The sequence below is a fragment of the Panicum virgatum genome, chromosome 5N, assembly GCF_016808335.1.
Source record: "Panicum virgatum strain AP13 chromosome 5N, P.virgatum_v5, whole genome shotgun sequence".
NCBI lineage: Eukaryota > Viridiplantae > Streptophyta > Magnoliopsida > Poales > Poaceae > Panicum > Panicum virgatum.
This window is the reverse complement of record NC_053149.1, coordinates 3149038-3173282: the sequence shown is the minus strand read 5'-3', so window position 1 is coordinate 3173282 and position 24245 is coordinate 3149038. Positions and strand designations below refer to the sequence as shown.

Here is a 24245-nt window from a genome sequence, read left to right as displayed (position 1 = left end):
TTAGGTGGAGGGGGGTGGCCAAGATTGCCACGGGGCCGCCGACGAGTTCTGGTCCGGAGGAGGGTCGTTCGATGCGTTCCACGACTGATTCTGCAAATAGAAACATATAAATTGAGTAAGAATAACAAAGATATAATAATTAATATCTACAAACAAAGCATACTCACGGGAGTATCAGAAGGTCCTGTAGGAAAGTAATGCTGAGCTGGTAAGGCGAAGAGAGGAGGCGGCGTCGCATAGTTCATCGACGCGCCAAGTCCTTGCATCCAGGTGACCATGCTGTGCAACATAACCGACTGCTCCTCCCTCAGCTTCCGCTCCTGCTCCAGCTTGGCCTCGATCTCCAATCGGCACCTCCTCTCCTCCTCAAACTTTGCCTCCATCTCGGCCTACAAGATTTAAACCTCCATGTTACAATACGAAGCAAAGTTTCATTTTAATCATAGAACGGCAACTAAATCTAAACTAACATGTCTCTGGTGCACGCTGGCCACTGAAGTCTCAGGCCGTGGGCGTATGGGCGGGGTCGAGTCGGTGGTACTTGCCCTAAGCTGCGAGAGACTGGGCGTACTCACCGTGTCGACCAAGCTGTTGGCGATCAAGTACTGCCCGTGCTTCTTCCCTTGTCCCGCCCTCATGATGGCTTCTCCGGAGAGTGGCGCGGTGGTCGGATCCCAAGTCTCCATGTGGAGCGCCCTTCCCACCTCCGTGTACACATTGATGCGCACGTGGATGCTTGGGTTTGTGTAGGCCTCTGGTGGAGCCGCCGGGTTGTAGGCCACGTCCGACGTCGCCCTGCCCATGTGAGACATGGCGTATGTCGTGAAGTCGTTGCAAGACTAGCCTGGATGAGACTCCGACTGCCAAGAAGTCAACAAGATTAGTAAGAATTAAAAATATAGCTTTAGAAAGAATGAAGAAATTAGTGAACTTACCCAAGTATTCTTGTACTCGCCGAGGCTAAGGCTCCCTTGATGATGTGCCGGACCCGGCATCATCAAGCGGCGCTCCCGGCATAAGGCGTGCTGGCGGGCCCAATCCTCGCTGATCCACTTGTCCACCATCATAGACCAGCACTCGGCCTTGTTTGCGCACCAATTCGGAGGCACCTAAACGTAATGAAGTGCATGACATATTGTAATATCAAATACAAGATAAATGAGTAGAGATGGCATTTATTTACCCTTAAGTACTGGTCTCGCGTGAGGAAGATGTCCCTTGCGGCTGGTTTCTTGACACTCCTCTTCTCGAACTCGGCGCAGTACACAACGACGGACTGGACACGCGCCTCGTAGTGCATGTCCTTCACCAGCTTGTAGCAAGCCTGGTGAGCCAGCTCGTTCGCCTGGGCCTCATAGCCTTCCTCGCACCTGTAGAAATCTTGCATATATACCCACAAGATAATTGCAATCATTATTCCAAAAATTGAAACAGAATATGATATTTCAACCATTTTAGTGCGAGGATGACTTACCCACAACTCCCCGACCACCCGCCTCGCTTTGGTGGTGAAGTTCCTTCCTTCGTGATCAGTAGCGTCCGGGCTGTCCATGTAGTGGTCCCACGTGTATGCCGGCTCTAGCACCCCGGCATGCATCACAAGCCCGGGGAAGTGCAGCCGGCACAAAAGACCCAAGATACCATTGGGCTTCCGTTTGTGCTCACCAGGCTGCACAAAAAACCACCCCATGCAAGAGTGTTTAAGGTAAAATTTTAGTTAGTATTGCAATTTTAAATATATGTAAAACATAATAAATAAGTACTAACATACTTACTTAGGCTCTAGTGGCCGAATCATCGGGCGTCTCGCTAGAGGTATCGGACGTCGCGGGAGTTGCGACGGTCCACGCAACCACACCACCCGCTCATCTCCTGCCGCCCCCTCCTCAGCCTTCTCCTCGTCCTCTTCCTCGTCCCCCTCCACGTGCTCCTCCTCCTCCTCCTCCTCGCTCCCCTGGTCCTCCACCCTCTCCTCCTCCTCCTCCTCCTCCTCCTCCTCCTCCTCCTCCTCCTCGTCCTCTACAGAAGAAGGGGTCCTCACCCTCCTCCCCCTCCTCACCTTACCTCCTCCACCACTTCCACTACCTCCTCCTCCACCCCTCCCTCTCCGTCTCCCTTCCCCTCCCCCTCCTCCACCGCCTTTGCGAACACTACGGCTCCCGGACCCACTACCGCCTCCTCCACCACTGCCTCCGTACAATGAGCTCAGCCAAGTCATCTTGTGACCACCTGGCATCTTTGTTTAGTTACCTGAAATCAAAAGGAGTGAACGAATTAGTCAAGATAAACAATACTTGCAAATAAATGAAAATAAAGAAAATATAACTATAAATTAATATAATATATATTAAATATTGCGAATCCTACATGTTTTAGAAGTAGTCATCATAATCGGGATTAGCTGGATCATAATCCTCATCATCACTATCAGCTATGTCAACATAACCAGCAGAATTCGAAGGAGGGATGTCGTCTTCACTGTCTCTGCCTAAACGTAGCCGCTCTAGTAATTGTAAGTCCTAAATATTTTGAACCTCATCTCCACCTTCCTCGTCAACTTCCCTTTCATTGTCGACTTCCATTCCAATGTCATCGGATAAGTCTATCTCAAAACTCCCTTGTAGCCCCTCTTCTTGAAAAAACTCTCTATCATTGTTGTAATCTTCGTTGTTTGGGAGAGGTAGTTTGCCGTGTGGCGATACTTTATACACAGCATCCCAACCCCGAAGACGGTGGTCGGTTTGGCACGGGTATGAGAGATAATAAACTTGTATGGCTTGTTGAGCCACAATGTACACATCTTCGCCTTGTAACGTTGAATCCTGTCGAATTTCGACTAGGCCAACACTAGGGGTATGTATTGTTAATGTTGGATCAAACCAATGGCATTTGTAAATGACTGGAGTGAGCGGTACATAACCATGAAACTTGAGTTCGTATATTTTCTCAACTCTTCCGTAATACTCGACTCCGTCTTGACCTGGCGTAAAAACGCCGGTATTAGTGGTTCTTCGATTGGATCCACCGGGTATAGTCTGGCGTAAATCCATAATTGACAAAATGTTCGTCCATGACCTTCTTTGTCTTTCGTTTCTGGTTTCCACAACTATTGCAGGGACACCACATGAATCTCGACCCTTCAGCTTGTGCCCATGCCCTTCCAAGAACTCGTTAGTCTTCTCAATCCATTCATTGGTCATGCTAGCTCGAGTTACCCGGCCGGTGTACATCCACTCACGGTCATCCATCTTCCAAGATATCAGCGACTACTATCAAAATTCGGCTTAGACTCTAGTAGGTAAAGATAGGTTCTAATCCCACCCGACCATGCGTAAATAAGATCAGCTTCCATGATCCACTCCTATGCGAGACAGAATTTCGGCAGCACCTCCCCGCTGTTCTAAAGATGCACATCCCGAAAGGGAGATTGTGTATCCCGAGAACAACAGGGAGGTGATGCCGAAACTCTGACTCGGATCGGAGCGGACCAAAGAAACTGACCTCATCTGCGCATCCTCGGGCTGTCCAAAGAAGCGTGGACAATTCGAAACAGATACGATTAAAGATATGCAAACATCTGCATATCTCCAGTCGTATCTCTTCCGAACGGGAGATGCCTAACTGGTTTACGGGATCTACGAACATGATTTACTAAATAAACTAAAAAAATAGCGAAAATATACTAAATCATACTTTAAAACTAAATAAATATTTAAATCAGACTCTAAATAAACTATCTAATTTTTAATTGAATTGTAGATAACATCTAACTAATAATATAAATAATAATTTAACTAAATTCAATCAGAATTAAAAACTAACTAAATATTTAAAAACTAACTAAACATATAAATAATATTCTAAATAAACTAATTAAACTAATTAAACTAAATACACAAATACACTAATTAAACTAAATAAATGAACAAAATACACTAATTAATTACCTTGCCGTGGGGGTCGAGGGTGGCGGGGCGGAGTCGAGGTGTCGGCGGGGCGCCGCGGGGCCCGGGCGGCGGCGGCGCTGGCCGCGGGCAGCGCGACCACGGGCGGCACGCGGGGCCTCAGACGGCGGCGGCGTGGGGCACGAGGCGGCGAGCGCGACCGCGGCGGCCCCGGCGCGTGGGACGGCGGCGGGGGGAGGCCAGGTCGCGGGCGGCGAGGGGCCCGGGGCGGCGAGCGGAACGGCGATGGGGGAAGGCGCGGACCGGGGCGGCGAGCGGGGTGGCGGCGGCCCGGGCGCGTGGGGCGGCGGCGGCGGGAGGCGGCGGGCGCTGGCGGCGGTCATGGGCGACGGCGGGCGCTGTGGAGGCGGCGGCACGGGTGGGTGTGGAGGAGTGTGAGAAGTGAGAGAATTTCGTGATGGGCACGGGCGCTTAAGTGCCTGGACATCCCTCTTTGCCGAGTGCCCCAATCCGGCACTCGGCAAAGAAATTTAAAAAAATACGAATACAATATTTGCCAAGTGCTTAAGATCCAGCACTCGGCAAAGCTATTAAAAAAAGAAAAAAAAACCTTTGCTGAGTGCCCGCGACCCGGCACTCGGCAAAGTATATAAAAAACCAAAAAAAAAAGTTTGCCGAGTGCTTTTGGCAAAGAAATTTTCCTGCAAAATCAAAGAACTCGCTTCAAAAAATGATATTAATGTACACCTTCAACAAAAAATCTACTATTTCATGCATTATTATTTGTTTTTCAGATTAGAACAGTTGACTTTTCATTTTTCATTATTTCATGCAAAAAAACTATTATTCCATGTATTTCATAGTTAAATTTAATTTATATCAACAATATTCGTGCCCCTAGTTTGGTTCCCCACCTCAGTTCTACCCCTAATTTCATTCCTACCTCAGTTTTACCCTCCCACGCGACACAGATGCCTCAGCTCTACCCGCACAGACGGATTCCGTCCTTCATTGACAAGTGGGCCCCACATTTTCACCCAATATATTTACTGCGTTGTCTCACTGACCAGCGGGACCCACGAAAACTTACCCCCGATTCACTTTCACAGCGGTCATTCCCGATCGGATTGGATCGAGCGAGGCCGGCAGCTAGGTTTCCAGGCGGGCCGCCGCCGCCGCATCCCCGCCGGCGGCCGCCTTGCCGAGCCTCCCCACCGGACGCCGCTCAGCCGAGACTCCCCACCGGCCGCCGCCCCGCCGCCTGCGTCGCCGCTCCGCCCCGAGCGCCCCCGCCGCCTGCGCTGTAGCGCGCGGGCGTCGCGCGCCCCGCCGTCGATGTCGCCGCGCACGTCCCTGCAGCACCGCCGGCCTCGGCTACGTGGCTCCCCCGGCCTCCTTGCTTTGCCCGGCCGTCCTCCGCTCCCCGACACCGAGTCCAGGCGGCTCCCCGACATCGGCCCCTTTCCTGGCGCACGCGGCTTCCGCGCCCCGCCGGTAGCCTCTGCTCCGCGGGTCCAGGCAGCTCCCCTGGCTGGCCTTCTCGCTTGCACAGGGTGGAACCTCCCCTAGCCGCCCTTCTCGGTTAGGCTCCTCCCTCCAGCTCTCTGCTGCTGCGCGCTCCTCTCTGCCGGTGTTGAACTTGAAGGTAGTTCTTAGTTCTTTGCTCTATCTTGATGCGGATAAGCTAACTGATAGCTTGTAATTGCTTGCCTTGTTGTACTGAATATGATAGTAGTTTATCGGCTTGCTTTGTTGTACTCATAGTAGTTCATTAGGAATTGATTGCTCTTATTAGTTGCTGCACTCAAATAATGGTTATGAACTGATTGCTTCTATTAGTTGGTGCACTCAAATATTCCTCTTTTTTTCTCATCAAATAGGATGGAAGCAAATACTTCTGAGCAGCAGCCACAGAATCCAAGTGAGACAGCAAATCCACCGGCTCCATTAGATGTGTTGCCTAATGATGATGAGAGACTTTATCCTGAGCTTGTTAACAGTGTTGCACAATTCGAAAAAACAGATGAAGAGGAGGAGGAGGAGGAGAATATTAACATGGCTGTGAATGGGGATGATGACGATGACATGCCAATCATTGAATATGACAAAGAGAATCCTTCCCTTGATGAAGGCAGTGTATTTCCATCAATGGTCGCTTTACGGAATGCACTTGCTACCTACTGTCTTAAGAATGAATATGATTATAAAATTGATAAGAGTGAGCCAAAAAGGTTGATTGTGCATTGTGTATTCCAGAGGTGTCAGTGGAGGTTGCATGCCTCGCCAATGAGGAATAGTAGAATTATTCAAGTGAAAGTGAACCCGCATCGTCACTCTTGTCCAAGTGCTGAAAGGAAAGCCTCAATGAAGTTGTGTAAGAGTAGGTGGTGTGCTGATGTAGTGTTGCCATGGTTGACAGAGAATCCATCTATTGGTCCTGCTGAATTGGTGAAGAAAATCAAAGAGAAGTATGGTGTTGAGGTGCCTTACATGAGGGTCTGTCTCATAGACACCAAGTCTTCGATCACCCTTCTTGCTCTGCCAGAAAACTCTTGGTCGATCCAGTACTTGAACTCGCATGGCTGCTCAACTTGGGAGCAAGACAAGAACCTCCGACCTACAGTTGAACCTGACCAGTTACAACACAAGATTGGGTACAGCCCGTGGTGGCATCTCAATCCAGTTCTGACCACCATCCCTTCTCTATGCTCCCCAAGTAGCCGTCCAAGCTGCAAATTAGAATAACAGATTATTCTCATCACAAATTGACCCTTACATCCTCAATTTCAATTGAAGCACATGACCTGACCATGAGTCACAAATACGTTACCTCCAAGTCCATGCCAGTCGAATCCGAAGCTTGAGCGCCGGGAGCTCTTTCTTCCTCAACCACACCACGCGCCGCTCTTCTCCTTGCCTGTGTTGCACCTCTCGGTCGGCCACCGGCAGATCCGAGCGGCATTGTTGGGGGCGGCGAGCTGGGTGGGAGCGCTAGAGGATAGTTCGAGGACGAGTTTGGCTATTCCGCCAACAAATTTCATCAAGCAATCCATCTGTTGTAAGTAAAAATCAAGAAACTAAGTGTACATACCGTGCTCGTCTAGGACGGGAACAATGATGAAGACGTCGGAGCCAGGACCAGAGCCGCGCGAGGAAGGATGATGCCGCAGGGAGGCGGTCGATGGGGACCCGCACACAGGAAGGGCGCCGGCCGGGAAACGCGCGAGGGAGGCCGTCGATGTGGGGACCCACGCGCCGGGAAGTGGCCGGGCGGTCGGCGACGGTTAGGATTCCGCCGCGCGCGCAGCAGAGCAGGAGAATCGGCGCACGGCGCGAGCCTAGTGGCGACCGGCATGGAGGAGGCGGGGAGAAGGCAGCCGCCAGGGAGGTGGGCACGCGGCCGGCGAGAAGCAAGCGGGCAAGCCCAGATCCGCCGGGGAGGCGCCCGGCGCGATGCCGCGCGTGTCCGGGAAGCGACCGGGCGGTCGGCGGCGGCTAGGGTTCCGCCGCGCGCACCCAAGCAAGAGAATCAGCGGCGCCGCGCGAGCCTAGTGGCGGCTGGCGGGTAGGAGGCGGGGAGGTGGGCACACGGCCGGCAGGGGAGCCTCAACCGCAGGTAGCCGAGTACGGGAGGCGGACGGCGGACGGCGGACGGCGGACGGCGGAGAGCCTCGGGCGACCGGCGAGGAGGCTCGGGCGACCGGCAAGGAGGCTCAGGCGGCCGTGACCGACCAGAACCCTAGCCGCCGCCGCTGGGAGATCGGGATCGGGATCGGTCTCACCCGTGGAGAAAGAAAGAATGGGAGGTCGTCGTGGGTCCCGCTGGTCAGTGAGCAAAGAGATGAATATATTGGGTGCAACTGTGGGCCCCACTTGTCAATGATGGACGGAAGCCGTCTGTGCGGGTAGAGCTGAGGCATCTGTGTCGCGTGGGAGGGTAAAACTGAGGTAGGAATGAAATTAGGGGTAAAACTGAGGTGGGGGATCAAACTAGGGGTATGAATATAATATACCCAAATTTTAATGAATATCAATTAAAAAACTTGCCAACATAAGTCAATAATTTATGGATCATAATTTCATGAAGAAAAATCTATTATTTCATGCGTCTAAAGTTAAAATTCAAACTAAATACAATTATTCCAATGAGTGGCAAAAAAATATAACAAATTCAAAAAAAATAACCCAAATTTCATAGGATACATACTTTTTTATTATTTGTCTAAACAAAAATTTTCAAATTTAAATTCATATGCGACTTTTATTTTGAGTATAAATCTATCCGACTATTCTGCATCTCTCTGAAACTTCTTCGGAGATCCTCTGGTTTGTAAGCAGTGTACATTATCACTTGTCCGAAATGCTTTGAATTTTTTTTTCACACTATCCCTGCATGAAGCCATGACATCTCAACAAGTCCCATGATTTTCAGACTTTGTTTGCTATTTTTAGTTTTTTCCCAAACGTCCATGCGCAGTATTGCGGTCAAGTTTCGTGATAAACATGCTTCAACTATTTATTTCTTTCGTTGATATGTCATCAGTTTTCATCCAGATACATGAATATAACTTTTCCTTTCAAAGATTTTGAAATTTTGAACCACTTATAATTTATACATAATTTCAAAGAATATTACCGCAAACAGAAATAAATATCAGAATATAATAAAATAATTAATAAAAGTATCATATGCTACCAGGGATTAACTTTTCAAATTTGAGTTGATAATAAAAAAGTTTGAATGAAAAAAAATAAAAATAGAAATTGTTTGCCGAGTGCCATGTGGATGGCACTCGGCGAAACTGGCTTTGCCGAGTGCCGCCTACAGGCACTCGGCGAAATTTAGTCTTTGCCGAGTGCCGGCCTTGCAGCACTCGGCAAAAGCTAACGGTCGTCAGCCACCCTGACGGCCGTCGCACGGCGGACGCGCGTGCTGGGCACGTGAGCCGTCTTTGCCGAGTGCTCGCCCGCTGGCACTCGGCAAAGGCGAGTTATGCCGAGTGCCTTTCTTTGCCAACGGCCGGCACTCGGTAACATTTTGGCATGCCGTGTGCCACATCTTTGCCGAGTGCTCTTTGTCTGGCACTCGGCAAAGTGAATCTTTGCCGAGTGCCTATGGTCTGACACTCGGCAAAACCGGAGACACTCGGCATTTGTGCGTTTTCCGGTAGTGACAGCTTAGTGACCCGTACAAAGTGGCGGAGCTACGTGGTATGCTATAGGTGCCCTGGCATACACAAGAATCCTGGCCGGCCGGGGTCATGCTTTTCCGGGGCAGGGCGACGCCCATTGCTTTGTTATCTGCCGGCGCCAATTGGCAGGCAGATGCATCGTGTCCGCAAGCCAGCACTAGCTATTATCACCTTTGGAACCTAGAGAGCATAACATAAAAGGTCGCATATATATTGATTCGATCGGAGAAAAGTTTCAAAAAAGAAAGTTTTTGATTCGGAGGTAGCCGCGACGCCGGAAAGCCAGACGGATCGGACACCTTCTATTGTTCGCTGTATAGCATATGTGTGCCTAAACCCTACACCGCCCGTACAAGTGTCGTTGTTTCTTGCTCGGTATCCAGACGCGTGTGCGTATGTGATGATCGAAGCAACTTTGGACTCAGTAGTCTATCACGAAATGTCAATGGAGATATAGATGAATTGAAAATATCTCCATCCCAGCACATGCATAAGTTTATTTGGGTTTATTCTAAGTCCAGGCACTAGTAGCAAAAAAAAATTATATTCACATATATCTATCACGAAATGTCAACAGAGATCTATTATCTTATTATTTGGCTAACAAACGGAGCCTCTACGTTTGCTCTCAAAGCTAGAAATTCTCACGTTAATTAAAAAAAGAGGAAAAATTAAAATTACCTATCACTGCCATTACGAAAAAATTAGCCTAAAATATCCATATACATATTTATAAATTATTCACCAGTGTCATTAAAATATATTTTTATTTATAAATATAAACCTATCAATCATTTTGCATATCAAGCTATGTATCGTGCATACCTATAGGATCCTAGCTACACAAACAATTAACATGTTTCACCACACGTATATCTTATTATATTACCAAAATCTCAAATGCACCTTCACGTTTATATTATTATTAGTCAAAATATACAAAATAATTCTAGGATTTGCACTATATTAGACTACCACCTGGCCTGCAGTGATTATGATGAGAGGATGGCCAAAGTTGGGCCAACGATGAGGATCACAGAGTTGGAGGCTAAGAGCAAGAGTAAGCGCCGCGCCGCAAGTTTCTTCATCCTCCGTAGAGTCTGGAGACTGTCCATCACCTACTGCATACTGCTGATGTCTGGACGTGCATGTCCGTAGGCACAATGCAAGCACAAAACCACTGCACCTCCAACCTAACCCTTTTTCCCAATCCTCCTGCATTCCTGTCCTTGTCGAGGGAGGATCCTTGACATTACTCCAAAGGTTTGTTGCGGACATTGCTATAAGACACTACCACACCTCACAACTAACATCACAAGCTCAAATAAAATTAACACCACAAGCAGATCAGAAACTAGGACAACATCGATCATGTGGTACAGTAAGCTCATCAGGCTTGAATATGAACATAGGTTGCTGGAATTCTGAATGGAATCCTGTGTTCTGCACTATGAAGATTTGTTGGCTTCCAAAAAGTAAGAAACTTGGATCGATTGTTCCGCAACAGAAACTAGGTCATGGAGGCATTGCGCCATGTAACAGACGACAGAATTAAACATAGTAGCAACAGACGACCAAGAGGATCATAAAGTAGGGAAGCTAGCAAAAGAACAACTGAGTCAGTTGAACTGAGCAGTGGGCAGCACTACTGCAAGGGCTGACAGATAAGAAACATGTTACCACTACTACTAGCGAATGGTAGTAGCTAAGATCAAGGAGATATGCAGTCGTGATAGGATTAGAGTTGTGCGCGTGCCATGCGGCCACATCACTGACAAGGAAAGATGTAGGCAAAAGGAGGCACCACTGCACTAGCAGCAGAGAAGCACTCCTGATTGCTGAAGCAAGTAGCATGTGATGAGAAAGATTTAAGTTTATGAATAATAATTATAGATAAAGATGCAAGATATATATAGAATATCAATACTAGCCCGCAAATGCGTGGGTCATCTCAGTAGTATAGATGAATTGAAAAATATCTCCAACCCAGCACATGCATAAAGTTTATTTGGGTTTATTCGAAGTCCAGGCACTCGTAGCAAAAAAAAGATTATATTCACATATATCTATCTACCTCTATATATATGCACACATGTATATCAATATATATAAGCAAAATAAAAAAAACTTTCATCAGATATATTCTTTTCTACCTGAATGCCTTTTAAAATATCATTCGTGGACACAGTATAGAAGTGTAGTATATTTTGTCATTAACATATATACAAGTGTTCCTTGACTCGGTCTAGATATATATTGCTCTCATTAGTAAAAAAGTATCTAGCTTATTTTTTTTCAAAATAACGTCATAGAACAAAACACCAGATTATTTGTCACTGACATTATACAAGTGTTAGTTCCTTCACTCGGTCTATATATATTTGCCTGTTGTTCCACATGAATATAGAAATGCCTCCGAGCTCACCTATTTTTTAAATTTAGCCGCATTTAATTAGCATACGTATACTGATAAAGTGCATATGCATGCATCTAGCCTTTTGAACAAAAGTACCTTTATATTGGCTTGCAGAAATATTCTCTTGTCTCCATCGAGCACCTTTGTACTACGAGCACCAGACCTCGTATGCACAGCTTGGACGGTGGGGTCACCGATCCTAAAAGTGCATACATATAGAATATATATATATATATATATATATATATAAAGTACACACATAGACATGCATCTAACTTTTTTAAGTTATTATTGTCTTTTTTCGCTAATGGGCTGTTTGGGAGAGTTTCTCCCAAAACGACTTTGCTGGTGAAGCCAAAAAAAAAAAAATTAGCCTCACCTAGATTCTGGTTCATTTTAGCCCGGATTTCAAAATGGCTTCATGCTAATAAATTGCCTCGGTTTGCGTAAAACAGATGAAGTCCGAATAAGCCCTCCCAAATATAGAACCTTATTATATTATTCTTATCTATATAGAAGCAGGGTTAATTATGGTTAGAGGAGACAGACTGCCATTATATTTTCTGAGCTTTTAATTTTTTTTAAAAAAATAAATTCACTCCCAATTCTGCATGCACCACCGGTACCACCACTAGGAGGTCACCCTGTTCATGGTCCGGGTTCACAGGTTTTTGGATAAAATCCAACCCAACCCATTTCGGAGTTAGCTGGGCGGTTTGGAAACCCGCGGGTTAGCCGGTTTTCATGGTTTAATAGCCGCTCCACAAATCTACTACATTCCATAAGGCGGTGCCGCCTTCGGAGTCGAGACTCAACTCTGCAACTCTGTGTGCTGGAAGATGGATCTCAAGACTCGCCTTGCGATGGCGGTTAGTTGGGTCTTGGGCATGCCCAGAGTCACGTTGAGCTGGATAGTTATCTCCTTGGACTCGCCTTGGATAGTTATCTCCTCGTGAACGGGTTAGCCGGTAGGAACCGTAGCCAAACCAAACCCATGCATATCCAGCTGACACAGTTTTGCCCGGGCCGGTTACACGGGTTAGGTGGGTTGTAATCGGACCATGTACAGGGTGACTAGGAGGAGGAGGATACCAGCTGCTGACGAGGCCAGGTATGATGCATGCATTCGCAGGCTGTATATATACACAGCGCGACAAGCAAGCTGGCCATAGGCTAGCTACTATATATAGAGGCCATCATCGATAGATCTTTGCTTGCATCGATCGACCAGCATATAGCTAGCTAGAGATGTCGTCGTCGTCGTCAAGGGACAGCCTGGTGCTGGGGCGGGTGATCGGCGACGTGGTGGACCACTTCTCGCCGACAGTAGCGCTACAGGTCTCCTACAACGGCCGCCGCCTCATGAACGGCGCCGACTTCCGGCCGTCGGCGGTGGTGGCGAGGCCTCGCGTCGAGGTCGGGGGCAACGATCTCAGGCAGTGCTACACGCTTGTAAAGTGCCCAAAATATTTGCTCGTCGATCGATCTTGTAATTATTAGTTTTTTACTACTACTGCTTGTTAATTTCTTGATTATTAATTCCATGGATTCTAATGTGGATGTAAGGTTATGGTGGATCCTGACGCCCCCAACCCGAGCAACCCGACATTGAGGGAGTATTTGCACTGGTGACTCATCATCTTTTTAGAATTTTCTCGTTCTATTTATTACTTACATGCGTATAGCCGTACACACACACACACGGTGATTTTCCATAATATATGCATGGTTTATAGTCGGATTTCTCCATTCATTTCATTTGCAGGTTGGTGACAGATATTCCTGGGACAACTGATGTTGGCTATGGTGAGTAATAATTCGACTATCCTTTTCTTTTTGCGAAACAATAGTTCGACTATCTACCACTACTACAGATTCGGTTTTTTGTCCCGGTTCCAAACAGGCTTTTGTCCTGGTTTTGGAACCGGGACAAGGCTTCCGGGACAAAAGCCTCGAGGCTTTTGTCCCGGGTGGCAGAACCGGGACAAAAGGTGCCTGACGTTAAAAAAAATTTGCACACCACGGGATTCGATCCCAAGACCTCTTGCCTAGCGCATGGTTTCCTTGCCAACTCACCTAAGTAGTACACGTGACTCAGTATAGAATAACTTCCTTTTAAACTATCACGTGGAGGGGCCTTTTGTCCGGGTTGGTAACACCAACCGGGACAAAAGGGTCACCTTTTGTCCCGGTTGGTGTTACCACCCGGGATAAAAGGGTTGGGCCTTTTGTCCCGGGTAGAGCCACCAACCGGGACAAAAGGGGGGCCTTTTGTCCGGGTTGGTGGCTCCACCCGGGACAAAAAGCCCCCGTCCCCCACGTTGGCCCGGCTAGCCATTGGACCCGGGACAAAAGCCACATTTTGTCCCTGGTCCAAAGTTAACCGGGACAAATGGCCTGGAATAAAGGCCTATTCTGTAGTAGTGTACATAAGACAATGAGCCAAAATGACATGCTAATTTTAAAATTCAAACTTTATTACAAAGGCAAAAATGCGTTTTTTTTAAGAAATACAGCATACATGTCACCATATATTCCTTTTTCTTATGTACTATAACATTCATATATGCTTCTTATGATGGAATACTATCATGTAGAATATTGTGATCCATTATCTTAGATATAGTACTTTATGTATTGTAAACTATGATAGTTTAATGATTTCTCCGAATATAAATTATATTATGATTTTTTTTACAGTTTTAGCACTAAAATACTATAAAGATAGCTCTCGAAGAACAAAGCGACAAAGTAGTGTCAACATTAGATAGTGATAGTTGTTTCCTGGATCCTACTGCGTAGATGAGAAAATCATGATGTAAACTTCGGTCAAGAACTCGAAATGTATTGCGTCAGCAGCACAATATCATATTGGTTGTTATCCACTTTCAATTCGACAGAGAGGAAGATAACTTAAAATAAATTATATAAACTACCATTTACTAATACATTACTTATCGCATGATAATTTGATAATATTCTGTGTTTGAATTCAAGGGAAAACATGAAAAAAAAAGTGTCACGCCTCATTGTTGGGCCACACACATCTATTTTACAATGCACTCAAAAGGATAAAGCATGGCCTCTTCTAGAAAACCAGCTCAAAAAAAAGGAGAAACATATGCTATGTTTGTGTTGTGTTATGGATAGACGAATTGCGAACAAAAGTTCAAAATGCTTGACGCTTCACTTTATATATGAACTAGGCGTATAGCCCGCGCATTTGCACGGCTAGTATTGAAAATTCAAAAAATTGCATGTCGTTGCATCCTTACTTAAAAATTATACTATTTTTCTATACCATACATCACCCTGTTCATTATTGTAAATTATGCCTTATTGTTGGTTAAAACAATTCAAATATGATCTACCTATAATAACAATTTGATTTGTTGAGCTTTAGCTTTAATAATATTATGCATATATTATTTTTATTTTCATTTTATTTTGATTGATTGTTGTTAGATTTAGCTTTTATTAATAATATATGTTTGTAACTGATACATAGCTAAATGGTATTTTATATTTATTTTTTTGATAATGGCATTGGTGGGTGATTTTTAATTAGGCACAAGGGTATTTTAGGCTAATTTTATCATAATGATAGTGGTGGGTAATTTTTATTTTTCTATTTTTCTCCAATTAACGTGAGAATTTCTAGGCCTTGTGAGCGAACGTGGAGGGCTGGAGGCTCTGTTTGTTGGCCAAATAATAAGATAATAGATGATTTTCTAAGAAAAAAAAGAGACGTACTGGTACAAGTATCTCTACGTACAAATTCATTTCAATGATCTGTAGCGAGCTCGTCGACCATTATTCCTGACCCTTGAAGCCTGCAAACTTCATGGTTTGTGTGTTGACTTCTATTGATACAAAATTATTTTCCATAATTTAAAGTAACACACGGGCTTGGATAGTCAATTGACGCTTAAAACACCAGATAGTTCTAAAACTAGAAATGACACAAGTTCCAGATATACGATTATCTTTAAATACCAAATACATGTATAAGGTGATGTGTTCTGCATTATTTTGACTCAATGCATGTATATGTCGGTGCTTATATATATTTTTTTAATGAAACAAGAGGGGTGTGATCCTCTACTAGTTATACATCACGGTTACTACATATAGATACAACCGTTTTGCAGTACAATCGGATTTGTGCAGTACATTATTATATTTCTTCCCTTTTTTAGTGCATTCCATATACCTTGTTTATATTAAATGTAAAAGTATTACAATATAGACACTACTAAAATATAATTTGTAGCAACGTCCTGTTTTATTTTCTAGGGACGGGTCAAAATGTAACCAGTTCCTACAAAAGGAGCGATGTTACTATAGCAGTTGACCGGCCCCGGAAAATGAGCCTATTTTCAGGATTGGAGCAGGTGACGTCATCACCCATCTTGGAAATAGTGGTCATTTTTAGAGACGAGTGATGGCGTCACTCATCTCTAAAAATGCATTTCTAGGGGCGGGTGATATGGTATGGCCTGTCGTTACAAATGTTCTCAAGCAAAAAATCATAACTTTTTCATGTGATCTCGGATGAAGACAAACTTTATACCAAATTGTAGAGCTTGATGAGATCTAAAATGTTGTAGTTCATAATTGTTTATTTATGATAATTTAACAGTCCAAAAACTATTATAAATTCTCTAGTTTCAAAATCTACAAGTTTTGATTTGTTTTCAAACAACCTCAGATCTAGAATGTACAGTAGTTCCATATCAAAATTTTAGTGGCAAGACCTAAAAGTTTATGCATATGCATTATTCATTTGAGAACATTTAGTATCACAAGATCATTTACTAGTCGTGCCCTACATATGGCTATGACTATATAGTATCTCATATAACTCATATCATATTTTTCAAGTTTTATCTTAATCTTTATATACACTTAAATATATTTGATATATTGTTTCTGTATCTATAGTTTACAATAACCATAGTGTAGAAGTTTGATTTTTTTTATTTGTTCAGCTATATTTAAAGATTTAAATCAATTTTTGGAATAAAATGGAAAAAATATTTTTAAGGGCGGGTGACGGAGTGACCCGCCCCTAGAAATGGATTTGTAGGGGCAGATCATGACCTCACCCCCCCTACAAATCGATTTGCTATTTTAGAGTTTTATCTAACTTTTTTATTTTCTCGATAATAATTTGTAGGTGCGGTCATAGCTTCACCCACCCCTACAAATGCATTTGTAGGGGTGGACACGTTATCCATCTCTATTAATCGATTTTTAGTTGCGAGAACTAGGAACGAATGTCGCACCAGTTTCTAGATCCTTTTTTGTAGTAGTGAGACTTGTTACATGACGAAGATGTGCATAGAATTAATACTGAAGCCCAGTTGGTATAGATGTTAATTAAATGAACATGTGCACTCTATAAATAGCTAGTGTGAACTAACAAGCATTAGAAATGCTCTACAAAAGAAACTTGGCTGCAGCTGCAGAACTCCTCAAACATAATAAACACACTGCAACGATATTTTGAACATTTACATGTGATTTGTTTGGATAACATTCTTTAGTTGAGGTGATAGTTTATTCAAATTGTTGTTTTTTTCAAATGTACTAGAATATGTTCCATGCAAAAAATACTACTCCTGTCATACAAAATAGATACTATTTAAGGGAATGAAACGCAGTTTGGCGTACAAGTGGTTAAAGCTAGCTAGATACACATCATTAAGCTTATAGCATATATACATCACGGGTGCTCAGTCACGATCGGGAAAAATTACTAGTAAATTACGGGTGGTGGATGGATCATTGTACGTTCCAATTGCATGCGTGCACGCAGGTCGGGAGGTGATCTGCTACGAGAGCCCTCGGCCGCCGGCGGGGATCCACCGCGTGGTGTTCGTGCTCTTCCGGCAGATGGCGCGCGGCTCCGTGGACGTGGCGCCGGTCCTCCGCCACAACTTCTGCACCCGCAACTTCGCCGTGGCCCACGGCCTGGGCGCCCCCGTCGCCGCAGCCTTCCTCACGTGCCAGCCAGAGGGCGGCACCGGCGGCCGTCGCCTCGTCATCCGGCCACCGCGGACGACACCGCCGGCGCCCTAAATGCTCCTCTACTTGTCTACCACTGCAGTAGAATATATATATGGTCGTCACGACAGACTCGTATAGCGAATTGTATACGACCTGCTCATCAGAATATATGCAGGAGGCAACAAGGACATGCTCGACGACTGTACGAATGAAATGGTGTGTACTAGGGTTTAGGCTGTGTCCATATATGGTGTGTTTGTGACTGATCATGGCGTATGATCGAATTAACCTGCTGTATTTCTCATGGAGCTGCATGCTAGCTTTTGTATAGTAGATACAACGTTATACAAGATAGTGCGCAATTAATACCTGTAATCACTGCTGAGAAATAATAATGAAAAGGAGCTTTCTAACTCAAAGATCCAAAATAAAAACACAATGATTCCATTACTATGTGTAGTAATTGATAGTACAATGCAAACTTGAGGGAATCATTGTCAGCTATGCGCACTAGCTGACTGTTACTACGTGGTTGAGCCGTTGATGCGCGCGCTCCTGAGGAATGAGCCGCTCTTGGTGATCTCGCGGAGCGGCTTGTCGGTGAAGCGGACTAGGTTATAGGCCCACGCGCCCGCCACCGTCCCGCACACCGGCCCAACCACGTACACCCAGACGCTCCTGTACCGGCCTGCCACGATCGCTGGGCCCAAGGTCCGTGCCGGGTTCATCGACGCGCCCGTAATGGGCCTGTGGGCCAAGCCAGGAAAACCCAACTAAGAACATCAGCCCACTTCAATTTTCTGAATTGATGATGATGATGATTTTTTTTTTAAAAAAAGAAACTTTAGGCAAATATTGGCGGTGGATGTACCCGGCGAAGAGCACGTTGAGCAGGACGGTGGCGCCAACAGCGAGCCCAGCCAGTTCCCCGATCTGCGAGAGCACGACCGTCAAAGCATCAGCTCTCTCGAGCGAACTTAAACGGACGGGTCGACGGTGATGTCGTCGGTGGTTACCGCTCTGTTGTCGGTGGCGACGCCGGAGACGACGAACATGAGGTAGAAGGAGATGACGAACTCGAGCGCCACCGCCTGCGCGTCCGACCCCGACGGCGCCGTCCCGAAGAAGTGCTCGCGCGCCGTGGCGCCGCCGAACACCACGCGCAGCGTCAGGCTGGCCAGCGTCGATCCCAGCACCTGGGCCACCGCATACGACGGCACCTGCGCAGCACAAAGATGCATTATTCCTGCCGAATTTGTTTTGATTTTCCGTTTTTGTCAGAGAGATGCTGAAACCTGAAGCCGATGTTGTTTGGTTGGGACGTCATGTTCAGTCAGATCACAGATAAGATAGTGAAGAGTGGCACCGATGCGAGAGGAGGACGAGGACGTTGCTACGCAGCGTAGGGTACCTACCTGCTTCCAGGGGAAGCGCCCACACGTGGCGAAGGCGACGGTGACGGCGGGGTTGAAGTGCGCGCCGGAGATGTGGCCGACGGAGTAGACGAGGACCATCACCACCAGCCCCCATACGGCGCAGATGCCCGGGAACGTCACCGTGCCCGCCGTGCTCAGGTTCACCACCACCGAGCCGCAGCCGGCGAAGATCATGAAGTAGGTCCCCAGGATCTCCGCGATAATCTAATTTTTTTTCCATCCATCAATCCGAAAAAAAAAACGTCATTTTCAGTTGAATTTGGCTTCATATATGCATTGTGAACTAGTAGCATCTACAGCTCTGAGCTTTCAGATCTGCGTTGGTTGTACTGAAAATCTTTCAGAAAACTTCTCCCGGAGTACAAATAAGTTGGACACGTGAGGCTGACCACCTTGTGCTGTGTTGTGACTGTTGATCAATACATTGCATAGCTAGAACTACTGTTGAACTGCTCCATGAATTGCTATCTCCATGATGGGATTTATGCTTGCATGCATCTAGCAATAAGCAGCAAAGCTAAGATGGCAAAAATTTTGGTACTGAATACTGAGCAGAGCAATCTTTTCTCCACAAGGATGAAAAGCCCGCAGAGCTTACGCAGGACTGGTAACCCACCATTAGCATCCCCGACGTCATACAGAGCTCAGAGCAGATGGAAAGTGCACTTTGCAATCGAATTGGTGACCGTACCTTCTGCATGAACTGGACGGACATCATGTCGTTGCCGCCGCTGCATCTGTCGCTGCCACCGCCTCCATCCTCTGAGCTCTCGTACCTTGCCTGCCGCCCCGCGTCGCGCCCTTCTTCCATGGCGCCGGTGCCGCCTCCGCCGTCCTCACTGCCGGCCATCTCCCTCCCTACAACGAAGACCAGAGTATTTAATACTAGCACTCTAGCAGCATGGCGGTGCACAGCTTGCAAAATCTTCTCGGATTGACCACCTACTCTACATGTGTATCGTGTGCCAGAACGAAACAAAGCAACAACCGAACCGAACTAACAACAGCTAAACCTGGATTGTTTTTAAGATTATTCGGGTAAGCTCATCGCGGCACCTTTTTCTCACCTAACTGGCTAACTGAGACCATCTCAAGTCAAATTTTGTGGAGTTTCAGCATTTTTCAGGTTTTGCTGTCCTCTTTCAGTCAGTGACTCAGTGGAACAGGTTTTCAGTCAGTGTAACAGGTGTTCAGGTTTTCAGTACCTGAAATATGAAGCATCCAGGGGGGGGGGGGGGGGGGGGGGGGGGACAGAACAAATTCCCATGCGTGTACCAATCCTAGAAATGGCTGGCAGACTTTGCAGCTTCTCTTGATCGATGAAGTCAGGGCAACCGCATCGTCAAGATAGGTCCTTTCCGACGCAACCTCGTCACTCAACGTTCAGTGCTTGGACCCAACCTGAGATGCTCGCGGTGCACCGCAAGTCTCCACCAGCACCACCATTCGCGTGCGTCGCTCTCAGCCGAGACTCACCCGGCTGAAATTCCTGGGCAAGTTTGGCCAGCAACCCCCTCTGTGTCTCCCTGCAAACCTGCTCGCAGCAGGCCTGGTTGGTGACCGGGGCACCTAGCTCTCCTGTCTCCTCCCCCAATTTGATCGGGTCAAACAAAGCAATCCGCGCCGCGTAGTCGTTTCACCAGCACGTAGCTCTCGGCTCGGCCTGATCGGCGACAGCCCAGTTGGTCCTTGATGAGCAAGCGAACGCGTCGTCCGGCCGCACGAGGGCCATGGGTGACCGGGCGGGCGGACGATCGCCGCGGGGAATTTTGGGATCGCGCACCGGCTGGCTCTGACTTGGTACGATCCGGTCAGTTATTTCAGAAAGCGACGGCGAAGCGCAGCGCGTGCGGCGGCACCAGCGGGCGGGTACAAGGACATGGTGGAATGGTCAAGGCTGGACGGAGAGAGGAGACCCCCTCGCCAGACGCCAGTGGCCGGTCACCGCCGCGGCCGGCCGACAGGCGGCAGCCCCCGGCGACTCTGTTGTTGGCACACCGCGGGGCACGCGGGGCCGCCGCCCGTCGCCGTCGCCGCGGCAAGGGGGAGCACCGGCACCCCGCTGACAACGGCAAGCGGCGAGCGACGTCCGGGCTCCGGGGGGAGGTCAACACGATGCGTGGCGCTTGTGCGCCCACGCGTGACGGATTGACAGCGCTCGTTTTGTCATGACGTTAACGACTGATGAAAGATATTGTTGTTACGGCAACAACACGATGTGCTGTTGATCGAGTTACTTGCTCCACAGATTTTCTGAATGACTTCTGACATTAATTTACAGTTATCACAACAACAGCACAAGGAAGCTTATGCAACAACCGAAAGCTGTTCAGGGCTCCGGGCTCATACAGTACATCCGAGCTGATTCGCCCCCCAACCTAGCAAGCCCTTCTTCACCTCTAAGCTCTCTCCCCTTGCTATAAATAATTAACACCACAATTACCACCACAACAAGTGAAGCTACCTGAATGGAACCACACAATTGGTCCACATTAGGACTAATGAAAAATAAGAAATACACTAACAACACAGCAACAATTCCTCCGAGTTAGCGAAGTTAAGCATCAGCGCCTGCCCTAGAGCTTCAGGGTAAGCTCCAGGTCGTCCGATCCAGAGTCCTCATGGATCCGCTCGCCTTCCCACGCCCTCACCAGTCCAGCAGCCTGCTGTGCGCCGTTCGTGCTGCTTCCGAAAGCAAACTCATCCGAGACGGCATCCATCATGTGAACATCCGAGGGTCGTGGCATGCCCGGGATCGCTGGGGAGCATGTGCCGCTTTGCCCCGGCGTGCACATCCTTGATGAGCTGCCAACTGGGATAGATTCTTTGAAGACGCTGAACGGATTAGTGGACACAAGGCTAAATGTAGGGGAATTTGGACTGGTCGATGAGATTTGGATACCAGCAAGCCATGCCGGGTCAGGCGCCATAGATCTCCCAGGGCTCGGTGGGGTGGAGTTCACTATAGAGGGGCTGTTTGCACCGTGCCATGGAGGCTGGACTGCTGATTCATCCCAGTCTGTCTTCATTCGAGGTGTTCGGGCAGATGGTGAGCTTAGTGGTGGAGTAACTGGAGCACTGATGGAGCCACCATGGATCAACAAGGGTGGTAGCAGCGGGTGTTTCTTTGATGGAGTACCATTGGAGAATGTCTTGAGCCATGGTAGGATAGGGTTGCCATCGATACCATTAGCCATTTCATTAGGCTGGAGGAAGGGTGAAGATGCACCGCTAGGGAACGAGGAGGAAGTAGGGCTCGCATTGTATGATGCCCGTGGACTTAGTTGGTAGGACGAACATGGGCTTGGTGATACGGAACACCCAATAGCATCCATGCGTTCTTGAGGCTTGCTTCCCTGTGGGGCATAAAAACAAAGACATGATTACTTCTTATGTCACTCACTAAAACCATTCAGCTTTGTTTCAATGCAGAACATGGTGAATAGACTAACAGAACCAATCTGCTGCCAGAACTAGCATAGCTGGAAATGCTATGAATCAAATATTATCTAGCAAGTAGTAGGAAGAATAGTTCAGTGAACGATCACTCATGCAGCAGCTCGTGCAAGGCTCGCAATGCAAATCTCAAGGAGTTCTAATAAAAATAGTGAATCCTATTCTCCAGTATTGATTGAAACACACATGCAGAGATGACCATTTGCTAAAATTCTACAGTGATATCTCCTTATACGAAAGAGAAACAATACACAAGTGCCAAGCAAGATCAACATTTTGCCTCAGTACAGGGCACACACAACCTAGCGCCAGATGACTTGCGAGCTAGTTTAAAGCAATGACACGGTGTCAACCTGCTCTAACATACTAGTGGAACTCCACCAACCAAACAAGCAATTCGGTACTGAAATAGGTTCAGCGTATTGGCTATTGGTGGGTACTGATCCGAAGGGCTGAACAGGACTGCAGGCTGCAGGACCAGCACCGAAATGTTGGAATATCATCACGAACTGCTGGAGGAGCAGAGTAGCAGATGCCTCCGCCTTCCAATGACCATCCAGTCCACTACCCAGCCCGGCAGCCCCGGAGGAGAACGAGAACCAGGCACCATCTCCGGCAAAATCTGTAGCGACGCGAACGGGATTCCACGAACGCGTCAACACTCCACCCACCACACCACCCGTGCGCGGCGGCCCAGACTGGCATCCCGCGCCTTTTGCCCCCGCGCCACGTGCAACACCCACCCACCCACCAAAAAAATGGACACAAAAAAGAGAGGAAAAAACCAGCAAGCTAGCTAGCTGCACAGTTCACACCGCGCAGCGAGCGCCCCCGCAATCCACGGTGCGCGCCGGCCTACGATGCGCCGACGAGCTAGCGCTCGCGCTAGCCTAGCAAGCGAAGCTGCGGCGCCGCGAATCGATGGATGGAGCCAGGGAGGCGAGATCGAGAGGGAAGGAGGGGGCGAATCAGCCGGAGCTGCGGGCGTGGGGGGGGGGGGGGGGGGGAGCCGCGGGGAGACGGGATCTGGCGGCGCGTACCTTGCGGTAGGTGGTGCCGTCGGGCTCGACGACCCATCCGGCCTCGTTGCAGAGCGCCTTGAGCACCTCGTTGTTGTCGCAGTGCTTGGGCAGCTTGTACCCGCCGTGCGCGCGGAGGCCCGCGAAGATCTTGGCAGCGATCGCGCGACGCCGCCGCTCCCGGCGCTTGTTGTTCTCCCGCTCCCTCCACGTGGGCATCCGCCCCGCCCCCGCCTCCCCCAGAGCCCCTCCGCCGCCGCCGCCTCCTCCTCCTCCTCCCCCGCCACTCGCCATGCCGAGCTCGCTGAGGAAGGGAAGGGGAAGGGGACGAGACCGGCCGGCCGGGTCGCCGCCTCGCTTGTTGGGTGGGAGAGCGGGCGGCCGAGGTGGGGAAGGGGGGGGAGAAAGCGTGAGGCGAGGCGAGAAGAGATCACACGGAAAGGCAGCAGCGCACGCCTGGAGCGATGAGGGGGGTGGGTGGGGTGACAAGGCCCCTCGATTTCCGGGTATCCACGCGCCTGCCACCGCGCGCGGGCCGCGGACGGAGAGGCTGGCCCTGGCGTGCGGGTGAAGCGAGCGAGCGGGGGCAGAACGGGGAAACGGCAGCGCCACCACCAACCCACACTAGCATGCAAGTAGTAGACCGGAGAGCAGCAGCCCACGAAGCGTGTCTCCGCCGCGCGCGGGGACCACCCCGCCCGGCGCGGCCCGGTCCACGTCGAGGGCGCTGCACGTGGGGCGCCAGTGGGCTCCGGGCCCCACCTGGCGGCCGGGGTTTTCGGGCTGGGGTGACCGGCCCCACCGCGGAG

General features: G+C 48.2%; 4 protein-coding genes across 4 annotated transcripts; 1 reads left to right on the top strand and 3 right to left on the bottom strand.

Annotated features, from left to right (window-relative positions):
• LOC120672936 lies at nucleotides 1-1116 on the bottom strand. Its single transcript, XM_039953566.1, has 4 exons — nucleotides 936-1116; nucleotides 471-860; nucleotides 168-389; nucleotides 1-90 (listed from the first exon to the last, which is right to left on the bottom strand). Exons 2-4 carry the CDS (start codon nucleotides 810-812, stop codon nucleotides 1-3), a joined length of 654 nt encoding a protein of 217 aa, XP_039809500.1. The 5' UTR covers nucleotides 813-860; nucleotides 936-1116.
• Nucleotides 1117-12239: 11123 nt separating this feature from the next.
• On the top strand, nucleotides 12240-17896 carry LOC120672294 (protein FLOWERING LOCUS T-like). Its single transcript, XM_039952618.1, has 4 exons — nucleotides 12240-12965; nucleotides 13080-13141; nucleotides 13279-13319; nucleotides 17335-17896. Exons 1-4 carry the CDS (start codon nucleotides 12762-12764, stop codon nucleotides 17595-17597), a joined length of 570 nt encoding a protein of 189 aa, XP_039808552.1. The 5' UTR covers nucleotides 12240-12761; the 3' UTR covers nucleotides 17598-17896.
• A 46-nt stretch (nucleotides 17897-17942) lies between these two features.
• LOC120672293 (aquaporin NIP1-2-like) lies at nucleotides 17943-20103 on the bottom strand. The gene is made up of 6 exons (XM_039952617.1): nucleotides 19908-20103; nucleotides 19653-19819; nucleotides 18941-19165; nucleotides 18542-18745; nucleotides 18397-18458; nucleotides 17943-18272 (listed from the first exon to the last, which is right to left on the bottom strand). Exons 2-6 carry the CDS (start codon nucleotides 19809-19811, stop codon nucleotides 18050-18052), a joined length of 873 nt encoding a protein of 290 aa, XP_039808551.1. The 5' UTR covers nucleotides 19812-19819; nucleotides 19908-20103; the 3' UTR covers nucleotides 17943-18049.
• A 1107-nt stretch (nucleotides 20104-21210) lies between these two features.
• Nucleotides 21211-23899, bottom strand: LOC120672292 (protein BZR1 homolog 2). Its single transcript, XM_039952616.1, has 2 exons — nucleotides 23458-23899; nucleotides 21211-22317 (listed from the first exon to the last, which is right to left on the bottom strand). The coding sequence occupies exons 1-2, from the start codon at nucleotides 23728-23730 to the stop codon at nucleotides 21538-21540; spliced, it is 1053 nt and encodes a 350-aa protein (XP_039808550.1). The 5' UTR covers nucleotides 23731-23899; the 3' UTR covers nucleotides 21211-21537.
• Nucleotides 23900-24245: the final 346 nt, after the last annotated feature.

Bases quoted from the DNA above. Each gene is read 5' to 3' on its own strand.
- LOC120672936 (XM_039953566.1), bottom strand. From the start codon at position 812: ATGTCTCACATGGGCAGGGCGACGTCGGACGTGGCCTACAACCCGGCG. The intron at 390-470 runs GTTAGTTTAGAT...TAAATCTTGTAG, and splicing joins CCAGCGTGCACCAGAGACAT to GCCGAGATGGAGGCAAAGTT. The intron at 91-167 runs GTGAGTATGCTT...TTCTATTTGCAG, and splicing joins CAGGACCTTCTGATACTCCC to AATCAGTCGTGGAACGCATC.
- LOC120672294 (XM_039952618.1), top strand. From the start codon at position 12,762: ATGTCGTCGTCGTCGTCAAGGGACAGCCTGGTGCTGGGGCGGGTGATC. The intron at 12,966-13,079 runs GTAAAGTGCCCA...TGTGGATGTAAG, and splicing joins TCAGGCAGTGCTACACGCTT to GTTATGGTGGATCCTGACGC. The intron at 13,142-13,278 runs GTGACTCATCAT...TTTCATTTGCAG, and splicing joins TTGAGGGAGTATTTGCACTG to GTTGGTGACAGATATTCCTG.
- LOC120672293 (XM_039952617.1), bottom strand. From the start codon at position 19,811: ATGGCCGGCAGTGAGGACGGCGGAGGCGGCACCGGCGCCATGGAAGAA. The intron at 18,746-18,940 runs GTAGGTACCCTA...TGTGCTGCGCAG, and splicing joins GGCGCTTCCCCTGGAAGCAG to GTGCCGTCGTATGCGGTGGC. The intron at 18,273-18,396 runs GTACATCCACCG...CTTGGCCCACAG, and splicing joins CTCAACGTGCTCTTCGCCGG to GCCCATTACGGGCGCGTCGA.
- LOC120672292 (XM_039952616.1), bottom strand. From the start codon at position 23,730: ATGGCGAGTGGCGGGGGAGGAGGAGGAGGAGGCGGCGGCGGCGGAGGG. The intron at 22,318-23,457 runs GTACGCGCCGCC...TATGCCCCACAG, and splicing joins ACGGCACCACCTACCGCAAG to GGAAGCAAGCCTCAAGAACG.